The following is an 18,321-nucleotide window of genomic DNA, read 5'->3' as shown; positions in this document are numbered from 1 at the left end:
AAAGTAAATATACTTAATTTATTTGACCAAAAATTGATTAAAAATTTCCATTATTTTCATGACAAACCGGGGGAAAGAAAGAAGTTTTATAGATTATTAAAAAAACCCAAACGTTTAAGCACTTTTGAGAATGAATGATAATTTTAAAGGGGGATGTTTCTTTTTCAAAAAGTAACTACTGAAAAAATTTTTTGCCGACTATTCAACACTTAATTCAAAAAACAACACTAAACCAAAAATGGAGAGCCAAAATGGGCCCCCCCACCCCCACCCCCAAACACCTGGTTGTTATCAATTAGAACCCCCTTTTATTTAAAATTTTTTTTATCCACTCTGGGGAAAATTATTTATCACTAATGGGGTTTTTCATTTTTTTATTTTTTTAAAAGTCTTGTATTGTTATAGTGCCCCAAGGAGGGGCCCCAAACAAAAAAGACATGAAATGATTTTAATTTTGGTGGGTTGGCCCCCCCCTGCCCGGGTTTATTCCCGCCCCGTTTCCGGTTTGGGAAAGGGGCCCAAAAGGGCCCCCGGGACCTTGTGTTTGAAAAGGGGTTAAAAAAGGGTGGGTTTGGAATTTTTTTAATTCCCCCAAGAAGACTTTTATTAAACACCAAGATGTAGTCCAGATAAATGGATAGTGGAGGCGTGAAAAATGCGTAGTTAGCAGACCTGTCATCCCTCTTCACAAACGAATGCATGTCTAACTGAATACTTCCCATTAGCTACAGTATTTGCATATTGTATTATTTCTCTTTTTCATACTATTTTCAACGATTCAATGATTTGACATGTGATTTCTATAGCAGTGATAGAATTGCAAACAACTTTAAACTGAAAATATGTAGTTGCCATGGATATGTATATGACTTTAATAAAACAGATGGAATATTGTATGGAGACCCAGCTCTCTTACTATTATGTTCATGAAGCAGATACCAAATGCTATGTTGACAGGTAATAAAGAAAAGAGTTGTTGTTTTGCTGAAGCCAATGCCTCTTATCTTACGTCTAACATTCTACATGTTCACTTTGTCTGGAAGTTATATTAGTCTTACCAATTTTACTTCCTTACTATTCAGATCTTGCTTTGGCTGTTCTTTTTATTAGTCTCTGTTCTACATAGACTTTTCTTAGGTTGTTATGTTAACTAATCCAGCCACCACATTTAAAATATCAATTATTTCTTTTTAGGTAAAGTTATAAAATTTGTAAATCATGTTTGTTGCTCTCATTAACTATCTCCCAGCTTACAGCAAGAGTTCATAAAAATGTTGATATATATGTTTTATAAACTTTTATATCATGTAGGCACATTTTTCAGCGAGCACAGTTTGATGTTTACTTGCAAGAAAGATGGACAGTTAAACTGATTAAAAAACACACTAGGACTGAAAATCTTCAAAATGTAGTGTCTGGGAAGTTATTGCCAGAAACCTCGACATCTCAGCTCATGGCTATTTATTTATTTTCATTGTTTCAGATCCTGTACGACAACTTTCAAACAAAGAATTTCAAATCCTGAACTCTGATGGCAGTTGTAATATCACTCTGAATTGCTCAGTTGGGGCAGGCACCGAAGTCACATTGAAATGGAAGCAGATTGGAGCCAATGAGTCTTTGATTACTTCACACAAAGCTTCTCATCTGGAATATTCTGCACACTATAGAGCTGGAAGTCATGCTTCTTTCACCTGTTTTGCAGAAAATAAAGTCAGCAATTTGTCATTAACTACAAGAAAACTTTGTGAACCAGACATGCCTAAAGGTATATAAAAGAAATACTGTACCTGTATCTTAATATTGTAAACTCACTGTTTGTATTTAGTAATGTAAATATACTTTACATTTATTTGATCAAAACTTGATGTAAAATATTGCCATTATTTCATGCATGACAACCAAGACAATGAAAGAAGCTGTATAGATTATTAAAAAGACCTTAAATTGCTTTAAGCACTTTTGAGAATGAATGATAATTGCAGGGTGTAATAGGTAAGTCTTTTATATGTGGCAGAGTAACTACTGAAATATTTTAGTGTCAGACTATTCAACACTTAATTCAAAACACAACACTAAGCAACACAATGCAGAGCAATAAATATGACCACCTACCTCCAATTCTTAAATCACTATCTGGTTGTATCAATTAGAGTGACTCCCATTTTGATAAATTTTATTTATCCTGACTTTGGGGCAATTATTCATCACTAATGATGTTCATTCTTTGTCATATTTTGACAAAGTCTTGCATTGTTATAGTGCTCATGGAGGGACCGGATAACAAAATAGACATGAAATGATTCTATGACTCAGGTGGGTTGTCACCCTGCCCGGGATTTGTTCCTGCCTTGCCCTGTGTTGGCTGGGATTGGATTCAGCAGACCCCTGTGACCTTGTGTTAGGATATAGCGGGTTGGAAAATGGATGGATGGACGGATAGATTCTATGATGACTGGATCTCTTCTATTACCAGTTGGTTGTATCTTATCACATACATATTAATGTAGAATGAGAGAATCCAAATGAGGAGGTTTATGCATATAATGAGAAATTATTATTGCCACCTACTATGGATGATGTATTGAGTATAAAACAGTAAAACAACATTGAAAACATATTATCAGATATTCTAGTTATTTAAGCATGTTTGCATTATTTTTGTGTGTTTTTCAACTTATTTGTGCTTAATTTTGTTTTATCTGGCTAGTGATCTTCCATAGTCTTTTAGGATCAAAGATGTCTGCACCATAGTGATGTTGTGCTGGGTATGACCATACAATTTAATGAGCACAGATACCTTCATCCTGTGCAATGTTATAGTGTTCAGTTTCCCTAAAACATAGACAGGGTCATGATTGAGTTCTTTTAATCACCTTTTTTGTTTTTTTGAAAAGACAGATTTTATCATTTTTATGCTATTTTTCCCATGGGTTTTGTAGGTGGAATACTCAGAAGATGCCCTGCAGTGGGCTGGCGCTCTGCCCGGAGTTTGTTTCCTGCCTTGCGCACTGTGTTGGCTGGGATTGGCTCCAGCAGACCCCTGTTATCCTGTAGTTTGGATATAGTGGGTTGGATAATGAATGGATGGATGAATACTCAGAAGAATGTTGTTTTATTTATGTTCCTGCACAGGGTTTATTTCAGGCTACTGTTTAGGGCATGGGTCTTAAGCCAGAAGGGACACAGCAACAGCATGTTTTCATTTCAGTCATTTTTAAAATTTTAAGCCAATTACTGCTGTAATGCTAAGACGCTTTTGGCCTATTTTATAATCAACTTGCTTGTTAAGATTCACAGCCTTTATTTGAAAAAGTTAACAACAGTTAACCAACTAACTTTCTTCCATTTTCACGTATATATGTTAATTATAATCTGTTTGGATAAATATATATTCTATATAACAAAAAAGTGAAAGGCTAGGAAATACTGAACTGCTCAGATCCACAAGACATCTAAATGAGTGTTCAAAAAAGAAATTCCCTTGCATAATATTTGGAATGCCATGGAGGTGGTGGGCAACACGTTCTGCAAGGTTTCCAGAACTGTGCCTGTCTTACAGTATCAGACTTCAGATTATAACCAGTCATTGATCCCCAAAGAGGTTTCTTTTCCCTAAGTATGCTGCTGACTGAAGTTTTGTTTTCTTCTCCTCTGTTGTCAACTGGTCATATTTCCAAGTTAATATGTTAGGACAGATATTGTTAGAATCTTTTCACATTAACAAGTTTGAAATGTTTTGTTTAACTAATCTGCATTTTTAATCATGCATTATGTAATTTGTAAAGTTTATAAGTGAAGTGAATAAGTTGAAATGATTGCTTTATTGCTTTCTTCTTTGTTTCAGGCATTTCATTATTGCTCCTTATAATTTCAATAGTATCTCCTATTATTATTTTATTTGCTGTAATTCTCGTAATATTTTGCTACCGGAAAACCCATCGTAAAAACTTTGATAAAGGTATGTATTTGGAAAACAATGTACATATTAACTTACCTTAAAGCAGTAATTGCAAGTAACTTTGCTTGTGAAAATATGCAGTTATTTAATTGCTTTAACACTTAAGAAATGCTATTAGAAAAAGAACTAAATTTGGTCTGTAAATTACATACTTAAAAATAATCTAACAACTTTTTAAATATCCTACCATGATTGTTACTTTCATTAGATTTTTAGATTTGAAATACATATTAATATCAAATGATATTACCATTATTGAAACAGAGGTATTAAAAAATGTCAAAAGTTTTAATATTTGTGTTTACCTTTAGACGAAAGTGACGCCAATACAGTGTATGCTGGTATAGCTGAAGTTAATGAACAGGTACATTTATTCTTTTTTAACATTTTTGAATCATATGCTTTAAAACTGTTTAATAACTGCTGGCATTACAGATGTGACAATCCCAGATAACGTCCCATCTACTACCTGAGCTGTAATCAGTGAGAACTTTGCCAGTTTTTCTGGGTTCACAAAAATGTTTTCAGGCAATTCTAAATTGCTTCAGTTCAGGTGCGTACATCAATTTGGGTACTGGAAAACTACTGAAAACCCCAACTTTTAAAATGGTATGATACCAGCATTTTGGGATTCCCCTTGTCACTCACTAGTATAGATTTTGAAAAACTTCTGTTTTGTAGAGTTTATGAAATGAAGACACATGATTTAATGTGATCGGGAGTTCATGGACCCCTGCACCCCTTTTGCCTCAACTAATGTGATCTGGACTTCATAGCTACCTAAAGGGAAGTGGGGGTTTTGGAGTTACAGTATCTGTTATTTGCTCTGAACTCTTTTGGTACCAGTACTGGTTGCACTCAGAATCTTAGTACCAGTCCAACACTAGCATAGATCACTTCACCTTCTTTTCCTTGAGGAGGGTTGTTGTAGACACATGCAGAACTCAACAGATCAGGCCAACATATCCCCAGAAATGTCTTTTAAACCCTCCTAGAAAACTGACAGATATAAATGCACCAGCATGCCCAGGGTCTTCTCCCGCTGGAGTGAGCTATACACCTACCACACAAATGACATGCAAATTCCAAACACACAACAACTATATGTGGGACTTGAGCCCAAGATGCCTGAGGTGGCACTATACCTACTACACCATGGTGGCACTTTTAGTAATCATTTCTTTCTCTTGACAGTGCTCTCAGTTTTACCCATATTTAAATCTCTTGGGGAGGTGGCATGTCAACCCCATTAAAACACGTTTGGGTGCATTTTGTACCTATGTTCATCTCACATCTGTACACATTGGGTTAATTGGCAGCTGAACTATAGGTATGTGATTGAGTGTGCCCTGTGATGCTTTGCCCTTTGACCCATTGCTGGTTATAAAATAGTTTATATATTATGTTGGTCAAGGGGGGAGGCAGCTTGATGGCCAAGGTCTCCAGGACTCTGAACAAATCCAAATTGTATTATGTGACTGTTACTGTTGAATTCTACTCTGTACATTTAATATTTCTATTGCACTATTATATTGTATTGAGGATTACTTGTGTTCTGTTCTGTGTATTGCATTTCATTTACCCCCTTTTTTGACACCCACTACACGCCCAACCTACTTGAAAAGGGCTCTCTTTGAACTGTTTTTCCCAAGGTGTCTTCCATTTTTTTCACTACAAGTGTTTTTCACTACAAGAGTTTTTCTTTGTCAAGGCTGGGGGGCTGTCAAAAGGCAGGGCCTGTTAAAGCCCATTGAGGTATTCCTTGTGTGATTTTGGGTTACACAAGAAATAAATTAAATTGTATTGTATTGTATGTTGGTTATTTGCATACACAGCTACTCTTTTAAAGTATCAATACCTTGCTATTTATAGCCTTTAGTTTCCAGATATTTTGAAACATCATTCAAAGAAGATGTTTTTAATCAAGAACCCCAGTGGCAGCTGTGAAATCTCTCTGAATTGTTCAGATGGAGCAGGCACTAAAGTCATTTACAAATGGAAGCAGTCAGTCTTTGATTACCTTAAACAGCTCCACTATTCTAGGGCATTTTGTATGGAAACAAAATATATGCCCCTTCCTTCAGAACCTGTGTCTTCTAGATTTATTTGCAGCAACATCTTTATGATTTCTGTGAAATTCAGCTGTTGATGGATATCACTTTTAAAGGATATTAGTGTTAAACTATTGAGACTTTCCTGTTCTGTTTCTGTTTAATACCAAACCCCTTTCAGATAAAAATGTTTCCCATTGGCATTAGTAACAGGTAATCAGATGTACAACCCTTTTTTGTCATTTCCTTCTAATTTTGGCCCAATCCACACTAGTAAATTTTCAATTTAAAAATGCATGTATTTGTCTTTATTTCTACCTTTTGTCCACTCAAACTCCTGAAATCAAAAAAATTTAAAAATGCACTTAAGAGTCATATACTTCTGAAAATCAAAGGGCAGTATTTCATTGGGGAAGAGGGAAACCTAATGTTTTTATAATCACTGAACACTGAGCTCTGTTTTGTTTGTGCTTATTAGATGGACCTTTCCCCAACATTACAGTGTCTTATTTGTTGACTGATTATTGTTCATGGAAGAAAAACAGACTCTGGCATAGCAGGCACAGAACAGTTGCTTTCCACACAGTTTGTTAAGCTGTGCATCTGTAGGCATTCTAAATTGCATTTATTTTGAATGCTGCATACATGCACAATGTGCAGATGATTTCCCAGTAACTACAGCTTTGTGATAAATCCAGTTTCCGTTCAAAAAGGAGAAGCACTTTCCATAGCAAAATTAATAACAAGGTAATTAGGGAAATGGACAGGTGTAAAATGCAGCTCAAGCTCACAAGAATAGAGAAGAGAGATATGAAAGCACAATGCAGTAAAGTAAAGATATAGATACATGTGGGTATGCATTTATTTATTTTCTCTATTGAGTTAGTTTTACAACTTTAATGAATGCATTCATGTAACATGGGGGCAATTCACTATAACTCCTTAAATAGTTTATTTCCTTATCTGTACTGTGAATGTGCTATCACAGTCCTGGGCATGCTGATACTTTTGAAAGTGCATTTTCTGATTTTCACTGAGCTCTGAGTTTTTAATTACACAGTCCCTAAACAGAACTTACCACTGATGTGCACATGCCCAGTGCAGGTAAAGGTCTACGCCATGATGCATTTGCGGTTGTTTCAGTATGGACAAATGCTTGTGTCTTTTTCTTCTTCATCCTCTTCTTTTCTCATTTGTATGAGGGGTTGATTTGCTTGATCAACCTTCTACAACGGCTCTGTCCTGAACCTCCTTGCCAGTCAAGCCCTGTTCCTTAAGATCTTCTTTATCCATCCGCTTTGTCTTTCAATGTACTCCTATTCCCATTACTCCCATTACTCATCCATCTCAACAGTCTAATTGCTGCTACATCTAACCTCTTCTCCTGCGCTCCATTTACTGCCTATGTTTCAGCTCCAAACATCATTGTTGGTGTTAATAATGTCTTCAAAACCTTACCTTTAACCTTTACCTTAATTCTTTGATCACACAATTCTCTTGCCCTTTTTTCTGACAGTTGATAGATTACTAACGGAGACAGTGCTGTGTAAGGTGTTAACAGTTGCAGAGTATTCAGGAACAATCCATGCCCTTTATTTCTTTTTTCCAATATGTTATGTTGGGTAGAATATGAGAAATCAAACAGACCAGCTTCTATTCTGTTTGTGAGGTCCAGAGCCCCCATGCTTTTGGACTGGTACTGTGTGAATGGTTAATAGCTGAGGTGCATTCAGCCACAGTCTCAGCCTTTTTTTTTTTCCATTCTGTTTTAGTTTGATTCTATCTGAGCTAATCACAGATTAGTGGGTCTCAGTTGTTAGATATGTTACATTAGGTGATTGGCTTCACAGGAGCGTGCCGCTGACTTCCTCCAGCTGGCTAAGATTGTGTAAATGAAAGCTAAGACTGAAAATTGCTGGAAAAATTGTGTAATGTGACATAGCTTTAATCTGACAAATGAATGTCTATCCCTAGTGCACTCAATGAATTGATCTGGGACTCTCTGATCACAAAGAAGTGTTTTTCACTGTTGCAACCCCTCTTTCTGCTCCTAACTTAAAACATCAAATTCCTCTAAGAAGCCTGAAAAATATATGTTCTATTCTTGCTGGACCCATTTCAGATCCTTTTCTGTCTTCCTATATGCTACTTACATTAGGTAGTCTTGTTGATCACTACAACTGAGTCATCCTTTCAGCACTAGATAAAATAGCTCATTTAAAACACAAAGAGGTTTAATTTAAGCAATTTAAGCAATCATTTTAATTCAACATTACAGACTATGAAGTAGCTAGGTGACACCTTGAGAGAATGTCACATAAGACTGGCCTCACTGTGCACATCCAGGCTTTCTGTTCCTATCATAGAGCTTATGGAGATGCACTGACTGCAGCCAAGAATTACACATTATGGTACCAATATAGAGAGTGGCCAATATAACCCAAGGGTTTTGTTCCCTCTGGTTAGGTAACTATTTCAACCTGCATCTGGCCCAACAACCACTTCTACTGAAGACTGTGAAACATTCCTTCACTTTTGATAAAAAATTAGAACCTAAATAATTTAACTAATATAAATCCATCCTACTTTTACATTTTCCCTGTCTTCCCTCTCCATCCAGCTCCTTTTCTAAATTTTCACCAATTTCATCTCCATTTATTAATGCCCTGGTGCCTCATGTGTAAACAGTGCATATACACAAAAATGTTGCGTGCACCTGTTTTCCCGCTCACATCGAGATGCATAAAACTGAACTTGGTGTAAAGCATTTTCACAGCAGCCTGAAACCATACATTCACACATTTCAGCTTGGTTTTGTAAATGGGCAGCACATAGCATCAAAGCCTTCCTACTGTTTCTGAGTGGTTTCTCTTTCTTTTTTAGATTTGCATCCATGATGCAGGCTTTATCAAATACACCAAAATGTTTTGCATTTCGTTCACAAATTTAAGGCACTTGATTGTAATCAATCTGCAACAATATAATGGTGCATGGAATGGCCAAACTATCCCAACTACTATGGCTGCAGTAGTGTTGTCACAAAAGGAAAAATTGTTTTATGATTATGACTGGCTTCTAAATCAATTTAGATTTCCAAGAGCTCTCCTCTTAAAGCTGTATGCTGAACTGGGGCTGGCTTTACAAAGGCAGACTTTGAGGAATTGTGCTCTACCTGCTCCTTTGCAAGTTCTGTCCACCCTTGGGTTTTTAGCCACAGAAGCTTTTCAATGTGAACTGGCTGACTGATCGGGTATTTTGTTAGTTATCACTGATTTGCACTATGCCAGCTGTATAGGATGGTATTATCCACTTATCATCCAAATATATAAGTTTTCCTTATACTGTGGTTGAACAGGTAAACATCAAAGCACAACTGGCAGCAACATTTGGTCTTCCAAATGTAATTGAAGCAGTCAACTGCATACACATTGTGAAGGCTGGCATCACAGTAAGATAAGACATTTAATGTTACACTTTTGGTCAAAATTGTAAGTTATCTGTATGATGTAACCATATCATACAGTTACTTAGGTGACTGTGGGTACCAACTCAAGATTTGGGTTCTCACCTCACTCGCCAACCCTCTGACTGAGTAATGTTAAAATGTCGGTTATAAGTGTCTAGCTAATAATTGCAGCAGCTCGTTGATCAAAGGTTATTTAAGGCTTTGTAGGTTATTAGTAGGATTTTATATTCGATTCTGTAAGACACAGGGAGCCATTGAAGATGGAGTAGGATGAGTGTGATGTGCTCGCTGCTGCTTGTTCAAGTAAGGACTCTTGCAGCTGAGTTTTGAATAAGCTGGAGCTGTGAAATAAGATTAGAAGGGGCACCTGCCATCAGTGAGTTACAATAATCGATACGTGATGTGATAAAAGCAGGGACAAGTTTTTCAGCATTAGAAAAGGAGAGGAAGGAGCAAACACGAGATATGTTATGGAGGTGAAAGTAAGAAAGTTTCTTAATGTGGTTTATTTGAGCGGAATAAGAGAGGGAGGAATCAAAAATGACAAGATTCTTTGCAGTAGAGGCAGGTCTGATGAGATCACCGCCAAGATGGACTGGGAAAGAGCTAATTTTATTAAGTTGCATTTTAGTCCCAATTTGCAGGAGTTCAGTTTTGTTGCAATTTAATTTTAAAGAGTTCTGTTCCATCCAGGTTTTAATTTCACTAAAACAGGTTGTGAGCTGAGAAAGCTCTGATGAAGTTCCACTTTTAACATTGAAGAAGAGCTGAGTATCATCTGCCTGTATCAGAATATGCCTGCTCCACAAACAGTGTCAGGTGCAAAATTAGTAATCTGTGCCCTGGAGATTTGAGGTAGCATAGCTAATCTTTACACCACTGTGTCCCCAGCCATAGTTTCATTTACCTTTTGTGTTGACAAACTATAATCTGGTGTTAAATATTTAAATATGACATGTCAAAGTCTTTATTTTACTACCAGTCCTTACTTGATATAAGATTTTGCATATAACTTGATAAATGTTTTGTATGTCTTTATTTATAATTTAGGCAAAGCAACGTAATTTACTGTTACTTTGGTGAGAGGCGTTCGTATTTGCCCACCCTACAACTAAGTCTCTTTGTAATTTTACGACAAGATTTTGGGAGATGTGTCTTAAACCAGTTTGGCGAGTGTTTCTCTGCTAAAGTCTTTCAACCCCCCCACAAGGAAGCCAGCATGTTTAACATATGGTTTGGGGGCAGGTGTTAAGATGTTCTATTTCCCCCACTGGTCTGAGGTATGGCTGTTTGGAATTGGCTTGTCTCAGAGGCCTTTAAGTACCATGATGTCCTATTGGCTGTAGGAGTTGGACAGAAAACCCATAAATTTGCTTGCTTCACTCTCTATTACTAACATCTGAAAAGAAGCATCTCTTGCTAACCTGTGATGATGAAGACAACACAATGAAGAACACAGCTCAGCAGCCATATTGAACAGACATGTGGCTGAAAGCCGAGCACCAATGATGCCTTAACTAGAGACATTTTAAGTAACTACAAGTCTGAACTACACATCACCATTTAATCAGGTTGTATGGTTACTAATATTCAAATGTACTGTGCATATTGTTATTATTTCTGAATATTATCAGTAATACATTATTTTATGTGTAACTTAACTCCTGCTTGTCTTTTTACTACATCTAATTGCCTGAGGTTATAGATATAGAAGGGAAGGTGGGGATAAGTTATATAAAATAATACCTTATAAACAATGGTAAGTCTGTGAGATTTGGCATTCTAAAGCTACATGTTAATAAAATAATAGGGGAAAGTAGAGCAATATATATATTACTCTACCAAGATAAAACAGGAGGATTTTATAATTAGCGACTGACTGGCATTATGTTTTGGCTTTGCTTGCTAATCTATGCACCAGCATTTTTAAACCATCTAAATTTTTGCATTTTAGACAAAAGATCACCAACATTATACTGCAGCTGTAAACTCAACTTATGCTCAGATTGGAGGCAGTGAGTTCACCCATCCAGAAATGACCATATACAGCACAGTTGGACCAAAACGTTGAGCCCTGTATTCCGGATGATATGACACACACCCTGCTTGTTCATGGGAAAGAGACTTTTTTAAAATATATTTTCATATTATAAACGTTCCCAAATTTTTCTGTTGAATAAACTTAGAGTTATAAATAATCTCCATTGCTTTTATGTTGTATTTTATACTTGAACAACTATAATTTTTCAGATTTGTTTGTTCTTTTGTTGTCAAGAGGAAGTACAGGAGCACACTTGTCCTAGTCCATCCTCACTTATGAAGTACAAGATACTCAATGGCTTAATGAAAAGTGCCCATAGCCCCGGGTACCAAGCATTACAGAGCTGCAGCAGGATTACTGGTAAAGATAAGTTAAGTAAATGTAAGTAGGTTTGAGTGTTGACATAAATGCACCCTGTAAAGCTGTTTCCTGTCATGTGTCTGATGTAGCCAGGATGGGCTTAGGCTCCCCAAATCTCTACACTGGAATAAGCAGGTTATATAAATAGATGACTAGTAGGACAGAATGATGGATGGGCTATACACACAGGGACAATTCTTTCTGCTACATGTCCCATCTTTCTTGCTGTAACATCCTAGTTTTTCTTTTAAATTATGGAGTATCAAAATACTCTCCCTCCTCTGGCTTAGCTCCCAGATCCCAAATACTCTAGTTCCCACAATTCTGCATTTTTGTCCTTTGTCCATCACTATGGACCATACCTATTCAGGTAATTATTTACTCTCTGTTCTTTGCTTAGCCAAAATTAGAGGTGCAGCTAATGGAGTTAAAGGTAAATATTAACTGGACCAGTTAATAATATTAAAAGTGTAGCAAACCTAGGCCCTGATTTCTCCTCTAAATTTTACACTTTATTTTCTCATGCTGAAATTTTCTGCTTACGTGAAGTATTATGGACTATCTGTCGGGCAGACTGCAGTTTGTGAAAGTCAAGTACTGTGTTTCTGATACAGATATGAGCAACACGGGAGCACCACAAGGAAGAGCCCTTTCTGCTTTTTTTCACTCTGTACACCTCTGACTATAAATAATATAACACCGGGTCATGTCATTTGCAAAAATTCTCAGATGATTCTACGCTTGTGGGGTGTATTGATACAGATGATGAGACAGAGTATAGGAGTCAGGTTGGAGAACTTTGTTTCTTGGTGCAAAGAGAATTCCCTGCATCTTAATATCAGCAAAACCAAGGAACTGGTTATCAACTTTTGATGCACCAGGGAGCCTCTATGTCTATGCCTCTATGTAACTATTCAGGTGGTAGAGGTGGTTCACTGCTACAATATTTGGGGGTCCACATTAATGACAGGTTGGACTCATCTCAGAACACAGAGGAACTATTTAAGAAAGGCTCTTTATACTTTGCTTTGCATTCCTTTAATATAGGACACACTCTGGACCCCCTGGAGGATGTAGCGAAGGAGAGAATGAAAATAAAACTGTCATTATGAACAATGCTGCACATTCTCTCTTTGACACATTGTAACACTGAGGACTTTTAGTCAATGAATTATTCAGCAGAAGTGTGTGAAGAAATGCTACTAGCACTCCTTTATACCAAAAGGAATACATCTGCATAGCACATCACTGTGACTGTGACAGCCAAGTCAGAAGTTTTCTTTCCTAATTTTAGTTTTCTTCATTTTCAGTCATTAAGGCGTGTGTATGTATGTTTGTTTATTTATTTGTTTGATTTATCTATTCACCTGTGTATTTATTTATTTAAAGAGCTTCTGTAAAAAGCATATGGCCCCAACCACTCTCTGTAAAAAGCTAAATTTCACCCTGGGAACAATCAAAGTACTCTCCATCTGTGTCTATCTATTATACATGTGCAGTGGCAAAAGTCCTTTCCATTGCATTCATAAGCCACAGTGGAGCTAATCAAGGTAATTATCTTTCCGAAAATAAAGAAGCATATTTAATATTATATAATATGAACAAAATGTCAATTTTAACAGCGTGATGTATTTTTTTTTACGACTTTTAAATATCACTACTAGGATCACCAGAAGATGCTAAAGATTAAATCTAAAAACACTTCTCTGCCAACAGGACTGCAAACATAGCTGCATTTCTTAGGTCAACAACCACTGCAAAATAAGTGAAAAGTATCTTAATGGTGAAACAGCTATTGAAAGAGTAGACAATTTAAAGAACCCCCACAGTCTATACTTGAGCTTGAAGTGACTTGTACTAATCTGAATGGAGAGAAATACAAGTGCCTGAATTATTATAGTCTTTGTATTTAGACTAAAACTTTAGTTCTGGAATATTTTATTAGTGAATAAAAAATGATTACATTTATTTAATACTATTATTGTCCTTTAATTTTTTTTTTCAGATCCTCAATTTTTGCATCTACTCTGCAGAGAATTATATTCTCACTGTTTTAATTCCTATTATATTACCTTAACTTGCCTTTTTTTTATTAAACTTATATGTTTTTCCAACTGAGAGAGCATACAACCCAAAATAAACATATTTTAGTGTTGAATTTGAAACACTATTTTTGTTTAGTGCTTATGCAGTTTAATGTCAGATTTACTGTAAGTTATTTTCTTGGCTACTGCCACTGCCCTGCCCATTAGCAATGAGTAATGCATGATTACAGATCTGTATGCCTAAAGAAATATTCCCTAAACTCTCAGCTTAATTTGTAACATTAGAGGATTATAAAAATTCTGAGTTAATACAGACATTCATTCCACCCAACAAGTTTGCAAATCCAATTCACCTAACTTCTCCAAAATGTAATTAAGTCAAATATTTATGGTCCCTGAAATCTTACTCTCTACAGCACTACTTATTTATTCCTTGTGTAGTTTTCTGTGTGAATGAAAACTATGTAAAAACATTAGAGCAATCTAGACGAGAACAGGCCATTTAGACCAACAAAGCTTGCCAGTCCTATACATTTAGTTCTTCTAAAAACACATCAAATCAAGTTTTGAAAGTCCCTAAAGTTTTAATGCCTGTCATGCTACTTGGTAGCTTATTCCAAGATTATTAAATTATGGTTCTCTTTACATACCATTACATATGGTTCAATATATAAAGAAAACCTTCCTATTGTTTGTGCAAAATTTCCAATTGTGTCTCCGTGTTCTTGATGAACTCATTTTAAAATAATAGTCTCGATCCACTGTACTAATTCTCTTTGTAATTTTAAATATTTCAGTCATGTCACCTCTTAATATTATTTTTCTTAAACTGAAAAGGCTAAGCTCTTTTAATGTCTTCATAATTCATAATTTACCCCCAAATCAGCCTAGCCGCTTTACTCCAGACCTTTTCTAGCGCTGCTATGTCCTTTTTGTAGCTTGGAGACTAAAACTACACAGAGTACTTTAGATGAGGCCTCACCAGTGTGTTATAAAGCTTGACCAGAACCTCTTGTGACTTGTACTCTACACATTTTACTATTTAACCAGACATTTTGTTTAACTTCTTAATGGCTTCTGAACACTTTCTGGAAGTTGATATTGTAGAGTCCACTATAAACGAAAATACTACTTATAATGTGTACTCTTAACTCCCATTGTGCATTCAATCCTAACATTTTTACTTCCTTTGTGTAATACCGTACATTTACTGACAATAAGTTTCATCTGCTACAAATCTGCAAAAACTTGTATGCTTTCCAAGTCCTTCTGTAATGATTCATCTGATTCCAAATTATTTGCTAATCCACCTATCTTGGTATCATCTGCAAACTTTACCAGCTTGTTACTTATATTCCTATCCAAATCATTTATACAACAACAACAACATTTATTTATATAGCACATTTTCATACAAACAGTAGCTCAAAGTGCTTTACATATTAAAGAATAGAAAAATGAAAGACACAATTATAAAAAAAAATAAATCAACATTAACATCGAATAAGAGTAAGGTTCAATGGCCAGGGGGGACAGAAAAAACAAAAAAAACTCCAGACGGCTGGAGAAAAATAAAATCTGTAGGGATTCCAGACCATGAGACCGCCCAGTCCCCTCTGGGCATTCTACCTAACATAAATGAAACAGTCCTCTTTGGATTTAGGATTCTCACGGAAGGGCTTGATGATGATGATGGTCACGTAGACTTCTTCCTTTTAATCCGTCCATCATTGTTGGAGCATCATGAAGCTTTGAGTAGGTGGAGGTGGCGCAGGCCACCACCACAAAGAAACCGGAAAAAGAAACAGAAAAGAGAGTAGGGGTCAGTACCGATTTTAGAGCCACCATGAATAGTTATTATGATGAATTGAACATACAGAGTATCAGGATTAAGTTAAATTACGATTAAAATGAAGTTATAAAAAGGCCATGTTAAAGTAATGTGTTTTCAGCAGTGTTTTAAAGTGCTCTACTGTATCAGCCTGGCGAATTCCTATTGGCAGGCTATTCCAGATTTTAGGTGCATAACAGCAGAAGGCCGCCTCACCACTTCTTTTAAGTTTTGTTCTTGGAATTCTAAGGAGACACTCATTTGAGGATCTGAGGTTACGATTTGGAATATAAGGTGTCAGACATTCCGATATATAAGATGGGGCGAGATTATTTAAGGCTTTATAAACCATAAGCAGAATTTTAAAGTCAATTCTGAATGACACAGGTAACCAGTGTAGTGACATCAAAACTGGAGTGATGTGTTCTGATTTTCTTTTCCTAGTTAGGATTCTAGCAGCTGCATTCTGCACTAGTTGCAAACGATTTATATCTTTTTGGGTAGTCCTGAGAGGAGTGCATTACAGTAATCTAGTCGACTGAAAACAAACGCGTGAACTAATTTCTCAGCATCTTTCAGTGATATAAGAGGTCTAACTTTACTTATGTTTCTTAAGTGAAAAATGCTGTCCTAATGATCTGATTAATATGTGATTTAAAATTCAGATTACAGTCAACAATCACCCCTAAGCTTTTTACCTCCGTCTTGACTTTTAATCCTAATGTATCCAGTTTATTTCTAATAGCCTCATTGTATCCATTATTGCTGATCACTAAAATTTCAGTTTTCTCTTTATTTAACTTGAGAAAATTACTATTCATCCATTCTGAGATACTAGTCAGACATTGTGTTAGTGAATCAATAGAATCAGGGTCATCAGGTGCTATTGATAAGTACAGCTGTGTGTCATCAGCATAGCTGTGGTAGCTCACGTTGTGCCCTGAGATAATCTGACCTAACGGAAGCATGTAGATTGAGAATAACAGCGGACCCAGGATAGAGCCTTGTGGAACACCATATTGGATATCATGTGTCTTGAGTTGTAATTCCCACAACTAACAAAATATTTTCTCCCTGTCAGGTAGGATTCAAACCAATTTAAGACACTGCCAGAGAGGCCCACCCATTGACTAAGGCGATTTCTAAGAATGTTGTGATCAATGGTGTCAAATGCAGCACTCAGATCTAAGAGGATGAGAACAGATAAATGGCCTCTGTCTGCATTTACCCGCAAGTCATTTACTACTTTAACGAGTGCAGTTTCTGTGCTGTGATTTGTTCTAAAACCTGACTGAAATTTATCAAGAATAGCATGTTTATTTAGGTGGTCATTTAACTGCATAATGACTGCCTTCTCAGAACTTTACTTAAGAAGGCAGGTTAGAGATGGGTCTAAAATTTTCAAGAGCTGAGGGGTCAAGATTATGTTTCTTAAGTAGGGGTTTAACTACAGCAGTCTTAAGACAGTCTGGGAAGACCCCAGTATCTAGTGACGAATTTACTATGTCAAGAACATTATCAATTAGCACGCCTGATACTTCTTTGAAAAACCTTGTTGGTATCGGGTCAAGGACGAGGTGGAGGGTTTTAATTGAGATATTATTTTTTTAAATCAGGTAAATCTATCCTAGTGAAAGAGTTTAATTTGTTTATAACAGGATGTTGGGGTTTAGGGGATCCTTAGTGTTGGGGAGATATACTATGTTATTTCTAATATCATTAATTTTTGATTGAAAATACAGCGACAGCCTCACAGGTTTCACTGGAAGCACTTAGGAGGCATTCCTTTGAGCTACCTGGGTTTAGTAGGTGATCAATTGTTGAAAATAAGACTCTGGGATTACTAGCATTGTTATTTATAATCTTGAGAAATAGCAGCGTCTCTCAAGACGGACAGTGTTATTGTATTCTGTTATTTTGACTTTTAATATTTCGTGGTGGATAGTAAGTTTAGTCTTCCTCCATTGACGCTCAGCTCTACGGCATGTTCTCTTTAAATCAGACACTCTTTGGGTCTTCCATGGTATACAATGCTAGAAGATTTTTTCACTGTCTTTTCAGGTGCAACTATGTCAACAGCAGCTCTCACTTTAGAATTAAATCTTTCCACCTTACTATTTACATTGTCCTCGCTATTATACTGGCACTATAAACGGACTGATTGCTTAAAATGTTTGTAAGTTTTAAAGCTGCTGCAATCAAAGAAGCGTTTTTAACAATATGCTTCTCATGAGTGTTTTTATCATTATTTCTATATTAAAAGTAGAAGAAAATGGTCTGATAGACCAATATCAATGATCTGTTTTATATCAACTTTCAGTCCTTTAGTAATCACTAAGTCTAATGTATGACCTGCTTTATGTGTAGGCTGATTTATGAGTTGTCTCAAATCAAAAGAATCCAGGAGGTTCATAAATTCTTTTACTTTTAGATCACACTGATTATCTATATGAAAATTAAAGTCGCCAACTATTAGGAGTGTGTCATAGTTAGTAATTAAAATTGACATTAAGTCAGAGAATTCCTCAAAAAACGACGCGTTATATTTAGGAGGTCTATACACGGA

The 18,321-nt window shown here is 36.2% G+C and overlaps 1 protein-coding gene across 2 annotated transcripts in view; it reads left to right on the top strand.

The window, feature by feature from the left end:
• Nucleotides 1–11,660, top strand: part of LOC120518885 (SLAM family member 9-like) — a 99,715-nt gene extending 88,055 nt beyond the window's left edge. The window contains exons 3-6 of one of the 2 annotated variants that reach the window (XM_039741896.1): nucleotides 1,484–1,768; nucleotides 3,848–3,961; nucleotides 4,273–4,325; nucleotides 11,433–11,660. In XM_039741896.1, the coding sequence (XP_039597830.1) occupies nucleotides 1,484–1,768; nucleotides 3,848–3,961; nucleotides 4,273–4,325; nucleotides 11,433–11,549 (569 nt within the window). In that variant the 3' untranslated portion in view covers nucleotides 11,550–11,660. The remainder of the gene's footprint in view (nucleotides 1–1,483; nucleotides 1,769–3,847; nucleotides 3,962–4,272; nucleotides 4,326–11,432) is intronic. The other variant, XM_039741897.1, reaches the window with a different exon arrangement.
• Nucleotides 11,661–18,321: the final 6,661 nt, after the last annotated feature.

The sequence above is a fragment of the Polypterus senegalus genome, chromosome 18, assembly GCF_016835505.1.
Source record: "Polypterus senegalus isolate Bchr_013 chromosome 18, ASM1683550v1, whole genome shotgun sequence".
NCBI classification, from domain to species: Eukaryota; Metazoa; Chordata; class Cladistia; order Polypteriformes; family Polypteridae; genus Polypterus; species Polypterus senegalus.
Note: the sequence above shows the minus strand (reverse complement) of the source record. Positions and strands in the feature narration are given on the sequence as shown.